This window comes from Bombina bombina, chromosome 5 (genome assembly GCF_027579735.1).
Source record: "Bombina bombina isolate aBomBom1 chromosome 5, aBomBom1.pri, whole genome shotgun sequence".
Classification (NCBI taxonomy): domain Eukaryota; kingdom Metazoa; phylum Chordata; class Amphibia; order Anura; family Bombinatoridae; genus Bombina; species Bombina bombina.
This window is the reverse complement of record NC_069503.1, coordinates 836,176,204-836,199,937: the sequence shown is the minus strand read 5'-3', so window position 1 is coordinate 836,199,937 and position 23,734 is coordinate 836,176,204. Positions and strand designations below refer to the sequence as shown.

The 23,734-nt window shown below is 36.5% G+C and overlaps 1 protein-coding gene across 1 annotated transcript in view; it reads right to left on the bottom strand.

The window, feature by feature from the left end:
• The window catches only part of LOC128660878 (mitochondrial enolase superfamily member 1), a 197,737-nt gene that overhangs the window by 11,780 nt on the left and 162,223 nt on the right, over positions 1 to 23,734 (bottom strand). The window contains exons 12-15 of the mRNA XM_053714960.1: positions 23,316 to 23,357; positions 21,319 to 21,448; positions 16,350 to 16,449; positions 4,578 to 4,659 (exon numbers count right to left, since the gene is read on the bottom strand). Coding sequence (XP_053570935.1) covers positions 4,578 to 4,659; positions 16,350 to 16,449; positions 21,319 to 21,448; positions 23,316 to 23,357 — 354 coding nt within the window. The remainder of the gene's footprint in view (positions 1 to 4,577; positions 4,660 to 16,349; positions 16,450 to 21,318; positions 21,449 to 23,315; positions 23,358 to 23,734) is intronic.

Below are 23,734 nucleotides of genomic sequence, written 5' to 3'. Positions count from 1 at the left end.
CACCGCTTCTGCTTTATCCTTCTACTTTGACGCAAGTTTTGGACTGATCTCCTGGTTTTGACCCCTTGTCTACTGATTGTTTCCCTGCTTAATTACTGCTCATTCTTTGTACAAGTGGTTACTGCCAACAAACCAAGTAATTTACCTATTATATTATAAAATAACTAAGTCAGTATGGATCCAGCAGAGATGGTGAATATTATTACCATGCTGTCACAGCAGCTTTCTACTTTGACACATACTATGTAGGATTCACAGGCCTCACAGATAAACTTGTTACAGTGAGTGGAGAGTTTCCAGACATAAAATGTGACTGTGCTTCTAATGTGTCTCCAGCCACGGCTTCTGCAGCTGCAGAGGGGCCTAGTTTGTTGCCTGCTTCCAGTCTACAGCAAATCCAAAAATGAGATATGGGTGACAGCAAAGACATTTTATTATATGTTACAAAGACAGAAAAATAGTGACCGTTTCAGGAGCCAATCCCTTAGTTATGACTAAAGGATTGGCTCCTGAAACATCGCTATTTTTCTGTCTTTGTAACATATAATAACATTTCTTTGCTGTCACCCATATCTCTTTTTTGATTTGCTGACTTTGCTGGCTTAGTTGGCAGTAGCCCATGGTTGACGTGCATGTATCCCGAGTGCTGCATTACTTGTGTTTTTTTATATTTTCCAGTCTACAACAATCCAGCTATTTTTCTCATGATGATTTAAGTCTACTTTTACCAGGAAAGTTTAATAGAGACCTTAAATGTTCCATTCCTTCATCCCAGCTTGTCAAATATTGTTCTGTCTTAAGTCTGGTACCTATTCTATAGACTTTGTTAAGGTCCGTACAACCTTAGCTTTGCTTCCTGGAGAACCTCAGAGCTGGGTCCATAATTTAGTACAGAAGAACGGTGAGATTCTTAATACTTGGGATTGCTTTGTTACTGCAATGAGTGTTATATATGATGCGCCAAACTGAAGTTCTTCTGGTCAGTCAGCTCTAATAGTTTTTCATCAGGTAAGAGACCTGATGGTTGTGCTTTGGGAGGGGGACTATATGAAAGACCTAAAAGGGGCACAAGCTATGCTATACTTACAAGATTGCAGTGCAGTCTGAGCCGTGTTGCGTATGCTAGAGGTCAGATGTTACTGCACGGTAACTGCTGTTCAGAAATCCTGGGCTGGCCGGTGCACTGAAGATGGAGAGATGGTTGCTGCAGGAGACAGGGGCTATGCTAAACAGGTTTGTGTTAAAACAGTCAGCTCCCTGGACGCTACTTATACCTGGTGTGAACTATTGTTATGGAGCTGTTCGCTAAGTTAGTGCTCCTTGTATTACTTTGTTTCGGAAGTGACCTCTGGCTTTGTTCTTGGCACTTGGTTACTTTTGTATGGAGACCAAAGTGTTCTTGTTCCTCGCCCATTAACCTGCTCTTGCCAAAGTTTCTGGATTATGCTACATGTTTTACCCTTCGATTGAGATAAACTATCTAAAGAATGACCTTCTGGCTTATGAACCTTAGAATTGTGGCCTGACCACAGCTTCTGCTTTATCTTTCTACTTTGGCGCAAAGGTTTCAGGCTGATCTCCTGGTTTTGAACCCCAATTTGTTTTCCTGCTAACCTGATAATCACTCGCTGTGCAGTCTCTGCACAAATGGTCCTTGCCAACAAACCAGGTTATTTGCCTATTACCTTATAATGGTTTAGTTACTGGCTAATACAACAGCTCAAACAACCCAATTAGCAGACTGTGGGGAACATACAAACTAAACATATACTGTTTTACAGCAGAGGATCATTATTGTTTATTTTTTAATTAAATAAACAAACAAATAAACAAAAAATACCTTTTTCTGCAGTTATCCATGTAAAAATAGGATATGGTTGATGTACTAATCAGACAACATATCGGGGCCCATTTATCAAGCTACGGATGGAGCTTGAGGGCCCGTGTCTAAAGACCGCTGCTCCATAACCTGTCGGCCTCCTCTGAGCAGGCGGATAGACATTGCCGCAATTCAACCCGATCGAGTACGATCGGGTTGATTGACACCCCCTGTTGGCAGCTGATTGGCCACAAATTTGCAGGGGGCTGCGTTGCACCAGCAGTTCACATGAGCTGCTGGTGCAATGCTGAATACAGAGAGCGTATTGCTCTCCGCATTCAGCAAGGTCAGGCGGACATTTTGTTTTTCAAATACTACTTCAAATACTTAAATACTTCTTACTAGAGTAGACAAGACACTGTCATTTTGCTTGTAAAAAATGCTATGTTTTGAATCCCATTGCCAAATGACATGTATGTAGTAGGGTTATGATTGTAAAGTCAGGAAAATTGATAAAAATTAAATAATAAAAATATTTAGCAAATAATTAAGCATTTTATATTACAATCTCAAAGTGTTTCACATCCCTTTAGTTATTACTTAAACATTGTGGTGCATTGTTTTCATTTTTTTTAATTAATCAGGATACATTTGTCTGTCTCAAAATTTATTTGTATTCTTGATTAATTTACTGCTTATTACTCAGACAGAAAATATATTACTATTGTCTGTAAGAGTAAATTACATGTGCTCTTAATTAAGCACCTATTGCTCTCTTCCTTCACTTTGCCTTTGGGGACGAATTATCAAAGTGCGAGAGAACATGATCCTCTGTAGCGGATCATGTCCGCCGCACATCGATAAATGCCGAAAGCATACGCTGTTGGCATTTATCATTGCACAAGCATTTCTAGTGAAATTCTTGTGCAATGTCGCCCCCTGCAAATTCGCGGCCAATCGGCCACTATCAGGGGGTATCAATCATCCCGATCATATCTGATCGGGATGACTGCTGTCCGCTGCCTCAGAGGTGGTGGACGAGTTAAGGAGCGGCAGTCTTAAGATCGCTGCTTAACTCCTGTTTTCGTCGAGCCTGAAGGCTCACGTGGAAACATATAGATTTGGCCCTATTGACGGGTTGATAAATCGACCCCTATGTATTAATTTGAAATCTCTTGATCCATTTAAATTTGACAATTTTCTCTTACTCTAAGGGCAACAAAATCAATATGTACACTTTATATTGTCTTCAAAGTTATTCACTGAATGGTCTTAACTTCTATATTTATTTATTTATGCATTTTTACATCATATACAAATATTAAGGGCTAGATTACAAGTTGAGCACACACTTCTGTGCGTTTGGGCAAATTTGCGACTTTACGGACACACCCGTAATTTTATTTATATTACAAGTTGTGAGTAAACGCAATCGTTGTTCGTGCTTTGGTTAACACTGCTTCTGAAAAGCTGGTGTTAACCAAAGCGCGAAACCTAAAATGTTTCACAAAACACTGTCTGATAAAAATTATAAATAAATTGTATTGCATTAAAAAGTTATAAGGGACAAAGTTATGATCCATAGGAATCCATTGGGACACATATATTAATATTTATATCTCTTAAAACATACACAGTATGTACAAATGTATACATATATATTTATGTATTTATATGTGTATATATATATGAATATACATATATATATATATATATATATATATATATATACATACACATAAAAATACATATGTATACATTCGTACACATATATATTTATGTACTATCTAGAAAAAGAATAAAAATTGCACATGGTGGTGACATTATTAAAGACAGGGAATACAGCACTCTTTTAAAAAATACAAAGACACTTGTATGTTGAAATTGCACACCCACCCTCTTAGGGGTCTGAGCTGACACACAGCGCAAGATTAGACAATAAAGAAATGTCAAAATTATACCATAAACTCAAACATAAGATAGAAAAAATAATAATGAATATAATACCTCATGTGAAAACATTCAAACACCAAAATAAACAATAGGACCGGCCCTATGACAATCCAGACTATACAGTGTTAAACAGCAAAGGCTGTTAAAAAGTAAGTACCCAGTGTAGGAAACATGCAAGTGAGAATATTGTTCCTCAAGATAGTATTCAGACCATGTCGGTTTTAGTGTAAACTGAACTTTTTAAAACATGATTAACAAATCTCACTTGCCATATCATACCTAGATAGATACTACTATAGAAACAGGTTATGCGGAACTTGAGCAAAACAGCATACGTAACATTTAATTATGCATGGATATGAGTTTGCAAGAGCGGATATATCAAATAGCATAACTTAGTAAATTATTGCAACATTGTTACACATAAGCTGTGGTTGTGTGGCTGTTATCATGAAAACAAGGCTCCATTAAACTCTATGGGTTTGCATCCGCAATTACGCTTTGCGTGCGTAATGCGTTTGCGAAGTCGTGAAAAAATAACTTTCAACCCATATTCTCGAGCTCAGTACCGCTCACATAAAAAAACAAAAAAACGAATTGCAGATTACTGGTTTGCAGAAGCACAAAGTTGTGCTCCATATGTAATCTAGCTCTAAATAGGTAGAAAATTATTTAGCACATAATAGTGGTTCCCATAGGAAATGAGGGCAACATCCTCTCTAGCATTCTATATATTTGTTTCAATACTGAATTATTGAGACTGTTTATATTTGAGAGCTGACATGTTCATTTATTATTAAATTACCTTGGGGGGTATGTAAGCAGCCCTGCTAATCGTCACTGGGTATTTAAAGTGTTCGTGCAGATGATCTACATATTCACACATCCTAAAATGGCATAAAAGAAAGGATATAAATATTCAATATGCATACATAAAAAATACAAAACAATATAAAATGTAAACACATAAAATCTGAACAATAAAAGATTAAATTAGGTTGATTACTTCCTGCCAGTTTTGCGTTATGAGCGGCTCGGTGCTAACTTGCAAGTTATTGTCACCGCTCACCTCCCTATAGCGCTGCTATTACAGGTTTTCATAAACCCGGCATTAGCAGGCAATATGTCAGCGTTGAGCAAAATTGAGCTCCATACCACACTCCAATACCAGCGCTGCTTTGCTTAACGGTGAATCAGCCAATAGGATTGAGCTCAATCCTATTGGCTGATTGGATCAGCCAATAGGATTGAAGCTCAATCCTATTGGCTGATTGCATCAGCCAAAAGGAATTTTTCACCTTTAATTTCCGATTGGCTGATAAAATTCTATCAGCCAATCGGAATTCAAGAGACGCCATTCTTGGACAGAAGAGGATGCTCCCCGCCGGATATCTTGAAGATGGAGCCGCTGCGCGCCGGATGAAGATAGAAGATGCCGTCTGGATGAAAACTTCTGCCAGCTTGGATGAAGACTTTGGCCCACTTGGATGAAGATTTCTGCCACTTCGTTGAGGATGGATGTCGGGTCTTCAAAAACTGTAAGTGGATCTTCGGGGTTAGTGTTAGTTTTTTTAAGGGTAAATTTGTATTTATTTTAGCTAGGTAGCTAGTAAATAGTTAATAACGTTTTACTAACTAGTCTACCTAGTTAAAATAAATACAAACTTAGCTGTGAAATAAAAATAAAACCTAAGATAGTACAATGTAACTATTAGTTATATTGTAGCTAGCTTAGGGCTTATTTTATAGGTAAGTATTTAGTTTTAAATAGGAATTATTTAGTTAATGATAGTAATTTTTATTTAGATTTATTTTAATTATGTTAAAGTTAGTGGGTGTTAAGGTTAGACTTAGGGTTAGGTTTAGGGGTTAATAACTTTAGTATAGTGGCAGTGATTTTGGGGGCAGCAGATTAGGGGTTAATAACAGTAATGTAGGTTGCGGCGATGTTAGGGACAGCAGATTAGGGGTTAATCATGTTTAACTAGTGTTTACAATGCGGGAGTGCGGCGGTTTAGAGGTTAATATGTATATTATAGTGGCGGCGATTAGGGGTTAACAATTTTATTTTAGTGTTTGCAATGCGGGAGGGCCTCGGTTTAGGGGTTAATAGGTAGTTTATGGGTGTTAGTGTACTTTTTAGCACTTTATGTTACGCTTTGTAGCGTAAAACCCATAACTACTGACTAAGTTTACGGTACGGATCTTGACGGTATAGGCTGTACCGCTCACTTTTTGGCCTCCCAGGCAAACTCGTAATACCGGCGCTGTGGAAGTCCCATTGAAAAAGGACTTTTTGAAAGTTGCGGTAGTTACGTTGCATTACGGCCAAAAAAGTGAGCGGTACAGATACACCTGCAAGACTCGTAATACCAGCTGCTTTTTCACTCATAATGCAAAACTCATAACCTAGTCGTAAGCTAATAGAATCTTGCACTTGTTTTCCACAGATAACGATTTCTAAATTTCAGGTGATATTGTCAGTGTGTTTTCCACTAAACGCAATCCCAAAATACTTTGGCTGTTTAGCACCTCTGATGTTCGAAATCGTTGCCTCTAAAAAATACCACAAAAAAAGATATCTGTGTGATTAAAGGGACATGAAATCCAAATTTTTTCTTTCATGATTTAGGTAGAACATACAATTTTAAACAACTTTCCAGTTTACTTCTATTATAAAATTTGTTTCTCTTGATATCATTTGTTGAAGGAGCAGCGATGCACTACTGGTTTCTAACAACACATCGGTGAGCCAATGACAATATATATATCTATATATATATATATATATATATATATATATATATATATGCAGCCACCAATCAGCAGCTAGAACCCAGGTTCTTTGCTGTTCCTGAGCTTACTTAGATAAACATTTCAGCAAAGGATAACAAGAGAAGGAAGCAAATTAAATAATAGAAGTAAATTGAAAAGTTGTTGAAAACAAAATGCTCTGTCTAAATCATGAATGTCTAATTATGATTTGGGGAGTTTACCAATTTCAACCGCTCCAAAACCATAGAGATTTGAACAGGGGCATTATGGGGTAAGTGGGCATATGTATTTGTTGTGTTATTAATTTAGCTCATTTTTATTAGTTTAAAAGTGTTTATTATTAATTTTGTAACTTTAACTGATTTAGGAGTAAGTATTGTATCTAGGGTTTTATGGTGATTTATGTCTTATTTTTATTTCTGCTGTCTTTTTTCAACGTTATTTACTATGTCACTATGTTACCATGACACCATACCTGACACTAGCTTGTGTATGTGTATATATATATATATATATGTGTGTGTATATATAGCTAACACAGAAGTACAATTGAACGGAGGCTGTTTTCACACACAAGAAATTGCTAGGGCTGTCTCCTTAGAATGCCCATGTGGGAATAACAGCTGGGAATGGGTGAGATGCTATTACCAGGTGTGAAGGCCTGGGGGGTATCAGTGGCCCCTTAAAACTTTTGGCAGGCAAGGAAAGTGGTGGTGGGTGGTTGAGCCAAAGGCCAGGGGGCTGGGTTCCAGGGCTGGTTTGATTATCCAGTTCGGCCCTGAGCCAGTACGAATATTTAGGATCCAAACAAACTTTTAGTAGCCAGGCAGTAGTATTTGTATATACATATATGGAGAATAACCCAAAAAGTTAGGAGCCAGGGTTAACAAACATACACCGAGTTTACGAGTTTTGCGTTAGCCTTAAAAAGCAGCGTTGAGGGGTCCCAACGCTGCTTTTTATCTAACGCTGGTATTACGAGTCTGACAGGTAGAGGCTCACCGCTCACTTTTCTTCCGCGACTCCAGGCTACCGCAAATCCCCTTACGTCAATTGCGTATCCTATCTTTTTAATGGGATTTGCCTAACGCTGGTATTACAAGTCTTGGAAGAACTGAGCGGCAGACCCTCTCCTGTCAAGACTTCGACCGCATTTAAAAGTCAGTAGTTAAGAGTTTTATGGGCTAACGCTGAAAAATAAAACTCTTAACTAAAGTACTAAAAAGTACACTAACACCCATAAACTACCTATTAACCCCTAAACCAAGGCCCCCCCACATCGCAAACACTATAATAAATTTTTTTAACCCCTAATCTGCCGACCGGACATCACCGCCACCTACATTATAATTATTAACCCCTAATCTGCCGCCCCCAACGTCGCCGCCACCTACCTACAATTATTAACCCCTAATCTGCCGACCGGACATTGCCGCCACTTTAATAAATGTATTAACCCCTAAACCGCCGCACTCCCACCACGCAAACACTAGTTAAATTTTATTAACCCCTAATCTGCCGTCCCTAACATCGCCGACACCTACTTACATTTATTAAACCCTAATCTGCCACCCCAACGTCGCCGCTACTATATTAAATTTATTAACCCCTAAACCTAAGTCTAAACCTAACCCTAACCCCCCTAACTTAAATATAATTTAAATTTAACGAAATTAATTTAACATAATTAAATAAATTATTTCTATTTAAAACTAAATACTTACCTATAAAATAAACCCTAAGATAGCTACAATATAACTAATAGTTACATTGTATCTATCTTAGGATTTACATTTATTTTACAGGCAACTTTGTATTTATTTTAACTAGTGGTAGTAGGAATCAGAGTTGGCGCTAACTAAAAATCCTATAAGCCTAGTTAAAAAACTACTCCTCCTCAGTAGTTTAAGTGAAATGTAGAAAACCAAAAAAGAGAACCACTGGCGCTATTTAGAATAGCTAGGATTTTAACTACCATATATGTGTGTGCATATATCTTTAAAACCTCTTAATATATACTGCGGCTGTGTGGCCGTGTGAAAAAATATATATATAAAGAAGTGTCTATAAAGGGTGATAAATATCTAAAGATATAATAGATGATGGTGATCTATTTCAACAAAAGTGAACACTTGTGGAAGTGATAATAATGATAAGATGGAATAAGTACAAACGATGTAAAACAAATTGAATCTATATATAAAACAACATAGTCAATGAAACATCATTTATATTAAAACATTAAATCAATGCGAAAATAAAAGAAGGGAAGTCTCCCTTAAGAATATATCTGAATCACGAAGTCTGACTGACTCGGATAAATGTATGATAAAACCAGAGATAATGGTAAATACGGCGTATCTATAAAAATCAAAGTCACAATTACTGTGAATGGTAAGGTACCTTACTGCTGTCTGTTACGATAAAAACGGCCTCCAGGCCGATGTACAGCTCCTTAGAGCGTTAGACGTGTGTGAAAGTGTAGACAGTTACAATAAAAATAACTGAATTCTCCTTGTAGTTAGAGCGACTGTTCTTATCCCAAATACTTGAACGGGCTTGGGCAAATAAACTTGCAGCCTTTAAAAGTTCCGATGTAGATGCGGTGATGATACTTGATAGCTACACTTGTTAGTCGCTGTTCAGATCCCTGGTCCTCAAAGTGGCTTTACCTCTAAACCGCAGCGTGTGCTGTCACATCTCGACACTTCCAGTTATTTTAACTAGGTACAATAGTTATTAAATAGTTATTAACTATTTAATAACTACCTAGCTAAAATAAGTACAAAATTACCTGAGAAATAAATCCTAACCTAAGTTACAATTACACCTAACACTACACTATCATTAATTAAATTACCTAAACTACCTACAATTAATTACAATTAAATTCAATAAACTAGAGTACAAAAAAAACAACACTAAATTACAGAAAATAAAAAAAGAATTACCATAATTTTAAACTAATTACACCTAATCTAATCCCCCTAATAAAATAAAAAAAGCCCCCCCCCAAATAATAACATTTCCCTACCCTATACTAAATTACAAATAGCCCTTAAAAGGGCCTTTTGCGGGGCATTGCCCCAAAGTAATCAGCTCTTTTACCTGTAAAAGAAAAAACAATACAATACCCCCCCAACATTAAAACAAACCACCCACACACCCAACCCTACTCTAAAACCCACCCAATCCCCCCTTAAAAAAACCTAACTCTAACCCCCTGAAGATCTCCCTACCTTGAGCCGTCTTCACCCAGCTGGGCACAAGTGGTCCTCCATACGGCAGAAGTCTTCATCCGCTCGGGGAAGAAGAGGTCCTCCAGATGGCAGAAGGCTTCATCCAGGCTGCATCTTCTATCTTCATCCTTCCGTAGCGGAGCCATCTTCTATCCAGCCGACGCGGAGCCATCCTCTTCAAACGACGTCCTAACGAAGAATGAAGGTTCCTTTAAATGAAGTCATCCAAGATGGCGTCTCTTGAATTCCTATTGGCTGATATGATTCTATCAGCCAATCGGAATTAAGGTAGGAAAAATCCTATTGGCTGATGCAATCAGCCAATAGGATTAAGGTCGCATTCTATTGGCTGATTGGAACAGCCAATAGAATGCAAGCTCAATCCTATTGGCTGATCCAATCAGCCAATAGATTTTTTTCCTACCTTAATTCCAATTGGCTGATAGAATCCTATCAGCCAATCAGAATTCAAGGGACGCCATCTTGGATGACGTCATTTAAAGGAACCTTCATTCTTCGTTAGGACGTCATTTGAAGAGAATGGCTCTGCGTCGGCTGGATAGAAGATGGCTCCGCTCTGCTCCGGAAGGATGAAGATAGAAGATGCAGGCTGGATGAAGCCTTCTGCCGTCTAGAGGACTTCTTCTGCCCCGATCGGATGAAGACTTCTGCCGTATGGAGGACCACTTGTGCCCGGCTGGGTGAAGACGGCTCAAGGTAGGGAGATCTTCATGGGGTTAGAGTTAGGTTTTTTTAAGGGGGGATTGGGTGGGTTTTAGAGTAGGGGTGTGTGGGTGGTGGGTTTTAATGTTGGGGGGTATTGTATTTTTCATTTACAGGTAAAAGAGCTGATTACTTTGGGGCAATGCCCTGCAAAAGGCCCTTTTAAGGGCTATTTGTAATTTAGTATAGGGTAGGGAAATTGTATTATTTTGGGGGGCTTTTTTATTTTATTAGGGGGATTAGATTAGGTGTAATTAGTTTAAAATTATTGTAATTCTTTTTTTATTTTCTGTAATTTAGTGTTTGTTTGTTTTTTGTACTTTAGTTTATTGAATTTAATTGTAATTAATTGTAATGATAGTGTAGTGTTAGGTGTAATTGTAACTTAGGTTAGGATTTATTTTACAGGTAATTTTGTACTTATTTTAGCTAGGTAGTTATTAAATAGTTAGTAACTATTTAATAACCATTGTACCTAGTTAAAATAAATACAAAGTTGCCTGTAAAATAAATATAAATCCTAAGATAGCTACAATGTAACTATTAGTTATATTGTAGCTAGCTTTGGGTTTATTTTATAGGTAAGTATTTAGTTTTAAATAGAAATAATTTATTTAATTACCGGTATGTTAAATTAATTTAGTTAAATTTAAATTATATTTAAAGGGACAGTTTACTCAAACTTTTTCTCCTCTTTAATTTGTTCCTAATGATCCACTTTACCTGCTGGAGTGTATTAAATTGTTTACAAGTAGCTCCTTTAACCTTATATTGGCATTTGAAATTGTTAATTTAGCATGTGGTATCCCCACCTATTCTGAAAGTTTGTGGCCGCACGTACCAGCTATAGATAAGCTTTGTAAACACAGCCAGCAGAAGAAATTACACTCCCAGTGCGATATAGCAGAGATAAGGTAATAAAATGTTGATTTTTCCATTGTTCTCTCAAAGTACTGGTGATTGTTTTAAGGACAGATATAAGATAAAGAAGCAGGTATATTTGCACAATGTGATACAGTAATGAGATCGGATTATACCTACAAGCTCAACCTATTTTATTAGGTTGTGGCTTCAAAACACAAAATCAGAGCTTTAATATACACAAATAAGCCTTAAAAAGCTAATTTTTATACATTTTATACTCTGCAGTTGGTAAAAAACGCAATAAAATTTAACTAGTGCTTGCGAGGTGGTAATGCGGCGGTTTATGGGTTAATACATTTATTAAAGTGGCGGCGATGTCCTGTCGGAAGATTAGGGGTTAATAATTGTAGGTAGATGGCGGCGATGTTGTGGGCGGCAGATTAGGGGTTAATAAATATAATGTAGGTGGCGGCGATGTTGAGGGCAGTATATTAGGGGTTCATAGGGATAACGTAGGTGGCGGCGGTGTCCGGAGCGGCAGATTAGGGGTTAATAATATAATGTAGGTGTCAGCGATAGCGGGGGTGGCAGATTAGGGGTTAATAAGTGTAAGATTAGGGGTGTTTAGACTCGGGGTTCATGTTAGGGTGTTAGGTGCAGACATATTTTTTATTTTCCCATAGGAAACAATGGGGCTGCGTTAGAAGCTGGACGCTGCTTTTTTGCACGTGTTAGTTTTTTTCCAGCCAGCTCAGCCCCATTGTTTCCTATGGGGAAATCGTGCACGAGCACGTTTAGCCAGCTCACCACTGAATTAAGCAACGCTGGTATTGAGGTGAGATGTGGAGGTAAATTTTGCTCTACACTCACCTTTTTGGGGCTAACGCCAGGTTTAAAAAAACCTGTAATACCAGCGGTGGCTTAAGGGAACTTTAGAAAAAAAAGCCTTGTTAGCCCCGCACCCCTGTTAACGCCAAACTCGTAATCTCGGCGATAGTGACTCCGTGGCTCCTGTTTTTGTTGAGCCCTGAAAAGCAATATGAATAGATGATCTACAGGGAAGTGGAAGCTATAGAGAAGTATAAGACTTCACCAGTACAGAAACATCAGGTCCGCAAGCCCTTTGATAAATGGGCCCCGTAGAGTTCTGTGGCCAAAGGGGTGCGTTAGCTATGCATGCTTTTTCCCCCCCGCACCTTTTAGAGTTCACAGAAGGGCTGCGTTAGGCTCCAAAAAGGGAGCGTAGAGCATAATTTACCGCCACTGCAACTCTCAATACCAGCGGTGCTTACGGACGCGGCCAGCTTCAAAAACGTGCTTGTGCACGATGTCCCCATAGGAAACAATGGGGCAGTTTGAGCTGAGAAAAAACCTAACACCTGCAAAAAAGCAGCGTTCAGCTCCTAACGCAGCCCCATTGTTTCCTATGGGGAAACACTTCCTAAGTCTGCACCTAACACCCTAACATGCACCCCGAGTCTAAACACCCCTAACCTTACACTTATTAACCTCTAATCTGCCGCCCCCGCTATCGCTGACACCTGCATTATACAATTAACCCCTAATCTGCCGCTCCGTACACCGCCGCAATCTACGTTATCCCTATGAACCCCTAATGTGCTGCCCCTAACCCCCGCCGACCCCTTGCATTCTATTGGCTGTTCCGATCAGCCAATAGAATGCGAGCTCAATCTGATTGGCTGATTGGATCAGCCAATCGGATTGAACTTCAATCTGATTTGCTGATTCCATCAGCCAATCAGATTATTCCTACCTTAATTCCGATTTGCTGATAGAATCCTATCAGCCAATCGGAATTGAAGGGACGCCATCTTGGATGAGGTCCCTTAAAGGAACCTTCATTCGTCATTAGTCCGTCGGGGAAGAAGGATGTTCCGCGTCGGCGGGATGAAGATGGATCCGGAAGAAAGAAGATTGAAGATGCCGCTTGATAGAAGACTTCAGCCGGATGATGGACCTCTTCAGCCCCTCTTCAGTAGGTGTAATTAGCTTAAAATTGTTGTAATATTTTTATAATGTTTGTAAATTATTTTTTTATTTTTTGTAACAGTTCTTTTTTTATTTTTTGTACTTTAGTTAGTGTATTTATTTGTATTTATTTGTAGGTATTTGTATTTAATTTTTTATTGATAGTGTAGTGTTAGGTTTATTTGTAGATAATTGTAGGTAGTTTATTTAATAAATTTATTGATAGTGTAGTGTTAGGTTTAATTGTAACTTAGGTTAGGATTTATTTTACAGGTACTTTTGTAATTATTTTAACTAGGTAACTTTTAAATAGTTATTAACTATTTAATAGCTATTGTACCTGGTTAAAATAAATACAAAGTTGCCTGTAAAATAAATATTAATCCTAAAATAGCTACAATATAATTATAATTTATATTGTAGCTATATTAGGGTTTATTTTACAGGTAAGTATTTAGCTTTAAATAGGATTCATTTATTTAATAAGATTTATTTTATTTCGTTAGATAAAAATTATATTTAACTTAGGAGGGTGTTAGTGTTAGGGTTAGACTTAGCTAGGGGTTAATACATTTATTAGAGTAGCGATGAGGTCCGGTCGGCAGATTAGGGGTTAATAATTGTAGGTAGGTAGCGGCGACGTTGGGGGGGGCAGATTAGGGGTTAATAAATATTATGTAGGTGTCGGCGATATTAGGGGCAGCAGATTAGGGGTACATAGGGATAATGTAGGTTGCGGCGGTGTGCGGTCGGCAGATTAGGGGTTAAAAAATTTAATAGAGTGGCGGCGATGTGGGGGGGGCTTGGTTTAGGGGTACATAGGTAGTTTATGGATGTTAGTGTAATTTAGAGCACAGTAGTTAAGAGCTTTATGAACCGGCGTTAGCCCAGAAAGCTCTTAACTCCTGGCTTTTCTCTGCGGCTGGAGTTTGTCGTTAGATTTCTAACGCTCACTTCAGCCAAGACTCTAAATACCGGCGTTAGAAAGATCCCATTGAAAAGATAGGCTACGCAATTGGCGTAGGGGGATCTGTGTTATGGAAAAGTCGCAGCTGGAAAGTGAGCGTTAGACCCTTTCCTGACTGACTCTAAATACCAGCGGTAGCCCAAAACCAGCGTTAGGACCCCCTAATGCTGGTTTTGATGGCTAATGCAGAACTCTAAATATAGGCGTAAGAGAATTAAACAAATTTGATAATAGAAATAAAATGGAAAGTTGTCTATCCAATCCATGTAAGTTTAATTTTGACTTTACTGTCTCTTTAATTAACAAGCCAAAAAGTGTCAGAATCAGCTATAAGTCTGTGTTAGTTTTGCATTTGTTGTAAACTTAACTGAAAAGCAAATTACACCCGCAGTTTCTAGATGGAAAGCCATCTGTCTACTAAGCCAGTTTCTCCAGTGAGATCACTGCAGACTCCTTATATTCTCACCTGGCAAATTAGTACATTTGTGTGCTAGGATATACTAGATCTGTAAAAAGTGACTCCAGTTTTGATACATTTTACCTTTACCTGAATTTTATTTCCCGATCTCTGTCTACCTGCTGGTACACGTTATCATCTTACCATGTATCTGCTGTATTTATTTACCCTGTTTGTAAGCTTTGCTGTCAGTAAGGGCAAAATGTATTAAGCCTTGAAAAATGCATTTTAAAAGTTGTGATTATTTCCTCAATAGTTCGCAATGTGCGAAGTAAAAAATGTCACCAGTATTTTTTTAAATTATATTTAAAATTTTGGGGGAATTTTTTTTTTACAATGTTAATCGAATGTCGATGTCAAGCGAATCTTAACTTTAGCCACCGGTAAATGGTTTTATTGTTTTTATCCTTTTATGATAGAATAAATAAATCATGTGATTGTTTGTAAGAATGTAATTTCTTATATATTATTAAAGTTATTTTTATTTTGCCCCCTCTTTGGCGCTCTTTCATCGAGGAAAGTTGCCCATTTATTGTAGCTTATCTTTGTTCTTTTGAGTACACTTATTTCAATTGCTCTTTAAATTATTTAACTTTTTTATAAATCTGTATATACTTTTTTGTTATTTAATTAATTAAAAAAAAAAAAATATATATATATATATATATATATATATTTATATACACAGTATATTAATCTTCAGGTTCTGCGCCTCGTGGGCAGTTTCTAACCCTAAATACAGCCATTACGGCAAGAAAACAATTTTTTTCCCTCCAAACAAACAACAATATCGCTCTTTCTCTTTCACTACCTCACAACCTACAAATTGGTGCGATTAAAAAAACTGAATATTACATGCGTCACTTTTCATAAATATATGAGAACTGCGAATATATACGGGCATTTTAAAATGCCAATAGAGATTAATACAAGAATTTCCAGACAACTTATTCCCATATATTAAAGACTGAGTTTATTTGTTTGCACATATGAAAAGTTGCAACTTTATTGGCGCATAACCTTTCATAAATATGGTGAAATACTTTTTTTTACAACAAAGTGAGAATTTTCTTATTCCCACTTTGATACATTTTGCCCTAAGCCTACTTTGCTCCAAGACTCCAGCTTCTCTGCATTGTCTCCTCTCTGTCTTCTTTGTTATGCACAAGACAATTCTTAGTCCTGTCTTTGCCTGCTTGCTCTGTTGTCTGTATGAAAAGTCTGAATACCGGACTCATCATAATGCATTTCCTGTCTTGCCTGTCTGCTTTTCAAAACAGTTCTGATTTCAGGACTTCGGCCTCTCTATGTTAATCATCTGCCTGCACAGTATGCTGGGCACAAGCCAAGTCTGCATCATTCTCCCCTGGCTACACTGGGGTCCTAGGTCTGACAAAATGTAGTATTTGGTGGATTAAAAGAAAAAACTTAAATAGGATATTTATTTTCAAAGTTTACGGAGCTTTTATGTTAATTAAAACTAGTTTTCCATATTTAATAATATAAATTATGATTTAATGTGTTTATTTCATTTTACAAAATACTTCCATTTAAATAACTTACCTGTTTTCTAGACTTCCTGACACTGAAATGTAATCAAATATTATCAGATGTTGTACCAGTTCACAAAGCCCAACTCCTCCAGCATGAGGACAGACAGGAACTATGAAAAAAAGTAATTTAAAGATCAGCTATATTTCAATTTATATTTTATATATAGGTAAATAAAAGTCCATGTTAAAGGGGATAGAAAACTGAACTATGCAACCTACTTTCATTAGCAAAAATACCTCTAGTTAAAGTTATTAGTTTTTTTAGTGGGATACCCACATATGCTGTGAGGGCCCGTGCACTCATATTAAAACACCAAACCATCTCAGAAAGTCAGCAGTGGCTTGTATGACACAAATTAAGTTTTTACAGATGCAGTACGCACCACCGCCAGCTCTCGGAGCTTAAATACTAAAGCACGAGCACTCATAACAAATGTGCGTATGCCATTGAAAAACAGTAATCATTTTACTAGCAGCATTTTTGCTAATGGAAGTGTATTGCGAAAATTTTTCTATTTAAGATTGTAATGCACCCATGCACATTTCGTATTTGAAATATAAACTTCTGCAAGCTTTGATTCCTTATTGATACCAAAACTGAAGTTAATTCAATAATGTTCTACATCATATAAAGTGGTGTTGATCAAACAGCTGGTTATAATGCCAAATAACTTATTGTTATTATCGCTCTGTTGTAATTTAATAACACTTCTATTAGTAAATTATGGGCTACATTACAAGTGGAGCACTTTCATTTGTGCGCAAGCGATATCGGGTTTTCAATGCCGTTTGCGCACAAGCTAAATTCCACCCATATTACAAGTTAAAAGTACTGTAAATGCAAACGCGTCAGCACAATCATGATGTACGCTAGAATGAATACTGCCACTCATAATAACACTAATAAAAATTGCTTTTTAAAACATTAGAAGGACTGCAAAGATACATACTTACACATGTCTAAATATCTATATGTATGTGTGGATATATATATACTGTATATATATATATATATATATATATATATATATATATATATATATATATATATATGTGTGTGTGTGTGTGTGTAAATATGTATTAATGTATTTATATTTGTATATTTGTAGTTTAACACACATATACACATATAAACACATACATATATATGTACCCACATGTATACATATATTAATGAATATTAGAGCCGTTTGCAGTCAAGTAGATGAAAACATAAATGATCATATTTATGCAATTTTCATATTTAAAAAAGTGTTATACTGTGTATGTACTGTAAATATTTTACATTCCAATGTTCTTCAAATAGATATTCGTATATATATCTGTATATATCTATACCTATAGATCCATCAGATATATATTTGAATATATCTTTAAGAATAAATAGAACATATTCTGCTTTATGCAGAACATCGGATTATGAAATATGCAATATTATCTTTTTATGTTGCGCTTTTAAATAATCGCGATCGTCTTTGCATGACTTGTGACTGTTTTTTTTCCAACTTCTTCGGCTCCATTGAAGTTTATGGGGGAATGTTATTTAGCTTTTGCGACTTCTCAAAGTCTATGGGGCCAATTTACTATGCCCCGAATGTGGCCAACTGAAGGCTCGCGCGGAAACAGGAGTTAAGAAGCAGCGGTCTTAAGACCACTGCTCCTTAACTGGTCTGCCTTCTCTGAGCGGCAGACAGCAATCAACCCGATCGAATACGATCGGGTTGATTGAGACCCCCTGCTAGCGGCCGATTGGCCACGAATCTGAAGGCGGCATTGCACAAGCAGTTCACAAGAACTGCTTGTGCAATGATAAATGCCAACAACATATGCTGTCCGCATTCATCGATGTCTGTCGGAAATGATCAACTGAGCGGATCATATCAGACAGACCGATGATAAATCGGTTCCTATTTGTCATCGCGACTTTGCAAGAGCGCAAACTTTTTACTACCAACTCATAATACAAGTATGAATCGCCAAGCGAAAAAAAAATTATTCTACCGGTTTTAACGTTCGAACGCAAAGCAACCACTCCAATCTAGCCCTATATTTCCAAGCATAAAATCATAATACAACAGTAATAAATAGAGCAGGAATTATTATTATAATTTATTTATGAAGCGCCAATATATTTTGAAGCACTATGATGAATAAGACTATTATATAAACGATAAAAGCTTAGAGAGCTTAGCCTCTAAGTTACCATCTGATCTATGCTACCTTCACATGTTCACTATGGTTAAAAGTGAAATGTGCATAAGAAGAAATATGTTTTCAATATATTTTTATCATCAAAAACGCATCTATTAAAAGTTATTTTTGTTTGTAGTGGCATACGTATATGGTGTGTCTGCCCTGGGTACCAACATTCAAACACCACTTTTGCTCTGAGAATCAGCAGTTGCTTGTTTTATGAAAATACGTTATCGCTGACACAATACCCACCCACCCCCAGCTCTCTGAGCGGACACAGCGTGTGAATGTGTACAGTAATAATTGTCAGGATCCCCTAAGCTCTGTTTGTTCTTAAATGCAAACCACACAGAGGGGACATTGCTGGTGACCCCCCTACTGGGCCCTGCCTGGGATTGAACCAGGGACTCAAGGTTCTGAGTCCAGTTTCCTCTGTCTGTACCACTGGAGGATACTTACTTGTGATAATCTCCCATAATTACAACACTGGTATTAGTAGCCTTTCATATTTGCATTAGTAGTTGAGCCTCCTCGATGTCACTTATGTTGGGGGGCTAGTAATATTTTCCCCCCACTCTTTATTTCAACCCACAGTGTCTCTACATTATCATAGTAACATTTGCAAAGCAAATGTATGGGAGTGATTTGTATGTTAGGACCTAGATTTTAAATTTGAATCACTTCAATTGTGGGGGACTGCACAATCCATTTATACACACACACACACACACAAACATTTATATATACAATGATACACACACATCTATATATACAGTGATATACACACACACACACACACACATTTATATATACAGTGATACACACACACACATTTATATATACAATGATACACACACACACACACACATCTATATATACAGTGATACACACACACACACACATCGCTATATATACAGTGATACACACACACACACACATCTCTATATATACAGTGATACACACACACACACAAACATTTATATATACAATGATACACACACAAACATTTATATATACAATGATAGACACACACACACACACATCTATATATACAGTGATACACACACACACACATTTATATATACAGTGATACACACACACACATCTATATATACAGTGATACACACACACACATTTATATATACAATGATGCACACATATATATATATATATATATATATATATATATATATATATATATATATATATATACAGTGATACACACACACACATCTATATATACAGTGATATACACACACACACACACCTATATATACAGTGATACACACACATCTATATATACAGTGAAACACAGACACATTTATATATATACAGTGATACACATACACACATCTAAATATACAGTGATACACACACACACATCTATATATACAGTGATACACACACACACACATCTATATATACAGTGATACACACACATCTATATATACAGTGAAACACACACACACATTTATATAAATAGTGATACACATACACACATCTATATATAGCGTGATACACACACACCTATATATAAGATCTGGAATTTTGGATACCTATATATATATATATATATATATATATATATATATATATATATATATATATATATATATATACAGTATATACAGTATATATATATATATATATATATATATAGAATGATACACACACATATATAAAGTGATATCATACAACCCACACACATCTATATATACAGTGATACAAACACACAATTATATATATATATATACAGTTATACACACACATTTATATATACAGCGATACACATACACACACATCTATATATACAGTGATATACACACACATTTATATATACAGTGATACAGACACACACATCTATATATACAGTGATACACATACACACATTTATATATATATATATATATACACACACACACACACACAGTGATACAACACACACACACACCTATGTATACTGTGATACACACACACACACACATTTATATATATATATATATATATATATATATACAGTGATACAACACACACGCACACATCTATATATACAGTGATACACACAAATGTATATAATTGCCCAGGACCACATCAAGGTCTCTTCCTCACTGGGTCCCTAACCTATAGCCACACAGGCTATAGCCACACAATGCATGCCTTCAACCAAACACACTGAGATACAAACAAAGGGGACACAGCCCCTTTGTAATTTCCTTAGACACATAGAGAAACACAGAAATAGACTGCACTCTTAAACAGGACAGGGTACACATCATATGACCCTGCAAAACAGAAAAACCCTGGGTGCTCACCAGCACTCACAGAAAGTTGCACAGGTTTCAGGGACACAGGCAGTTAACCCCAGACAAGCCTGGGTGCAAAGCCCATAGGGAAAATTGTAAAACAAAATAATTTACAAAGGGCCTGTGTCCTCCTTCTTTGTCTCTCCTTGTGTTTAGTTGAAGGCATGCATAGTGTGGCTGTAGGTTAGAGACCAAGGAAGGGAGAGACCTTGACGTGGTCCTTGGCCTATCACCATTTGGCCAAATACTTTAACTCTTCCATTTTGCTTTTAATCTAGCTGTGTGCTTGCAAGAGAGTGCCAGACTGTGTGTTGTGTTAATAGTTTTGTTTTGTCATTTTCCCTATGGGCTGCTGTGAGAAGAACATTTGACAGAAGCTAATAAAAGTTCAACAGTATTGTTCTGTTTTAATAAAATACCTATTTGACATCTGTAAATCATCCCTGCTCATTTTGAAATGTACCCTAGTAAACATGCTCTTACCATTAAATTTCTTTGCCATGAGTAGAACAGCCAGATTTTCATTTACACTTCCCAATCTACAACTGTCAATCTGCAGATATTGTAGAGCATTGGCTTGGAGAAACTGTTTAAACATAACCCTGTTGTGGCACTAAAGATAAGTAAGGAGAAAACTATTATAATACAATTTAAAAAAATCACCACAATCTAACAATTAAGTTTAAAACAAAGATTTATCCGAAGTAGAGAGGATTTATCCAGTCTTAAATTAGAGATATTGGGGCCGATTTATCAAGAGCTGAATAGCCCCTGATGCCCCTGTTTCCGTCTTAAGACCGCTGCTCCATAACTGGTCTGCCGCCTCTGAGGCTGCGGTCTGCAATTCGCCCGATCCTATACGATCAGGTTGATTGACACCCCCTGCTAGCGGTCGATTGGCCGCAAATCTGCAGGGGGCGGCATTGCACAAGCAGTTCACCACGCTGTTGGCATTCAGCGATGTCTGTCGGACATGATACGCTACAGTGTATCATGTCGGACAGGCATTGATAAATCGGCCCCATAAAGTGATGTTGAAATGATATTGTCCTACATTATTGATACACTGTTTTATATTCAAAAAAATCACATACAATATTGGATTTTTTATGTATTCATTATCACATTATGTTTAAGAAACAAACAGTGCTTACAGGGATATGAAACCCCAATTTTTTTCTTTCATGATTCAGATAGAGCATGTGATTTTAAGCAACTTTATCATTTACTTCTGTTATCAATTTTTCTTTGGTCTCTTGGTATCATTTGTTGAAAAGCAGGGGCGTATGCGTAGAAGCCGGCCCATTTTTAATGCACATATGAGCGCAGTTTTGCTTGAATGTTATCTATTTGCAAGAACACTAGAAAGCAGCATTATTTCCTGCCATGTAGTGCTCCAGACGCCTACCTAGGTATCTGTTCAACACAGAATATCATGGGAACAAAGAAAATTTAATAATAGAAGTAAATTGGAAACTTGGTATGCGCTCTGTCTGAATCACAAAAGACAATGTTTGGGCTTCATATCCCTTTAAAGGGCATTATACACTAAATACATTTTATAAGAATACTATTGCCTCCCTCTAGTCATGGTTACTGCCATGTTAAAATCTTACCTTTGTTTTGAGGGAGGTGCATGATATGTTTTAGTGTTTAGTATCCCTTTAATAGATGTGATAATGAAGAGTACTTTAAAACAACATCATCAAACATAAATACATATAAATATATGTAAAAAATAATATATATACAAAAAACAAGCAGGTCTTTAATCCTTATAGCAGAAGAAATCTGCAAATTTCAAATAGGTTTTGTAACATTTTCAGTAATCTATTGTGTGATTAACTGATTTTATATGAATGAAAAAAGTGTTCTTGTTTATTAATTAAAAATAAAGCTTTCTTCCTATATTATCACTTCAAAGCACACATTGTTAGTATTAATCATATAGTCTATGTGCAATCTGGTAGAGTAGATGTCACATAATCTGCATTGTAATCCATTTAAAAGGACATTAACACATTGTAAATACAAGATTTGACTGCAGTCTTGCATTATTAACATAGTGGTGAGCTTTACAATGTTTAAATGCATTAACATCCTGTTTGCTGCAATTGTTTTTCAAAAGCCAAACTCCACCCATCAATTGCCTTAATTGGAGAAGCCAATCTAGACTTAAGTTAACAACATCTTAATTGATGTGCAGTTCATTATCTGATAATCTCTGATGAAGGCAATGAGAACAGATATGTGTATGTGCCAAGGTTAGGTTTATGAAGCTTGCTGTGCGTTCTACCATTTGTCAGGATTGGAAAATTCATCATTTTAATTTTTAAATTACAGGAAAAAGGGGCAAAATAAATAATACAAGTATATTTCAAAGTTGTTTTACTACATATAATTCAACTTTTCACATCAAAATCTACAAGTGTTTACGGTTCCTTTTCAGTTGTTAGAGACGACAAACAGAGTAAACTTACTTGCTCTCCTGTAGCAACACCAATCCCAAGAGGCGCACATGCCTAATCAGAATACAAAATTTCAATAAAGCATTGATATGTTGTAAAAAAATATGCTGTATTCAAACTATATTGCATTTTCAAGTTGCACTTAATTACAGTCTAGGTTCTCATGAGATTGACAGCACATGAACATCATCTTAGCAATCGGTTGTAGCCTCTTTTCAACATCCTGCAGTTTATTGAAGTTTTTTCCCTATAAATTACATCACTTCCCACCAAGCTGTCAGGGAAAGAGGATTTATATAATGTATAGTAGAATTGTCTAGATTACAAGAAACAAAAAAACAGTCACGTTTGAAAAAGAGATGTGTGTTTTCCTCCCACTTTTGCCACATAATTTTAAGAAAGATAATATATATATATATATGTATATATAT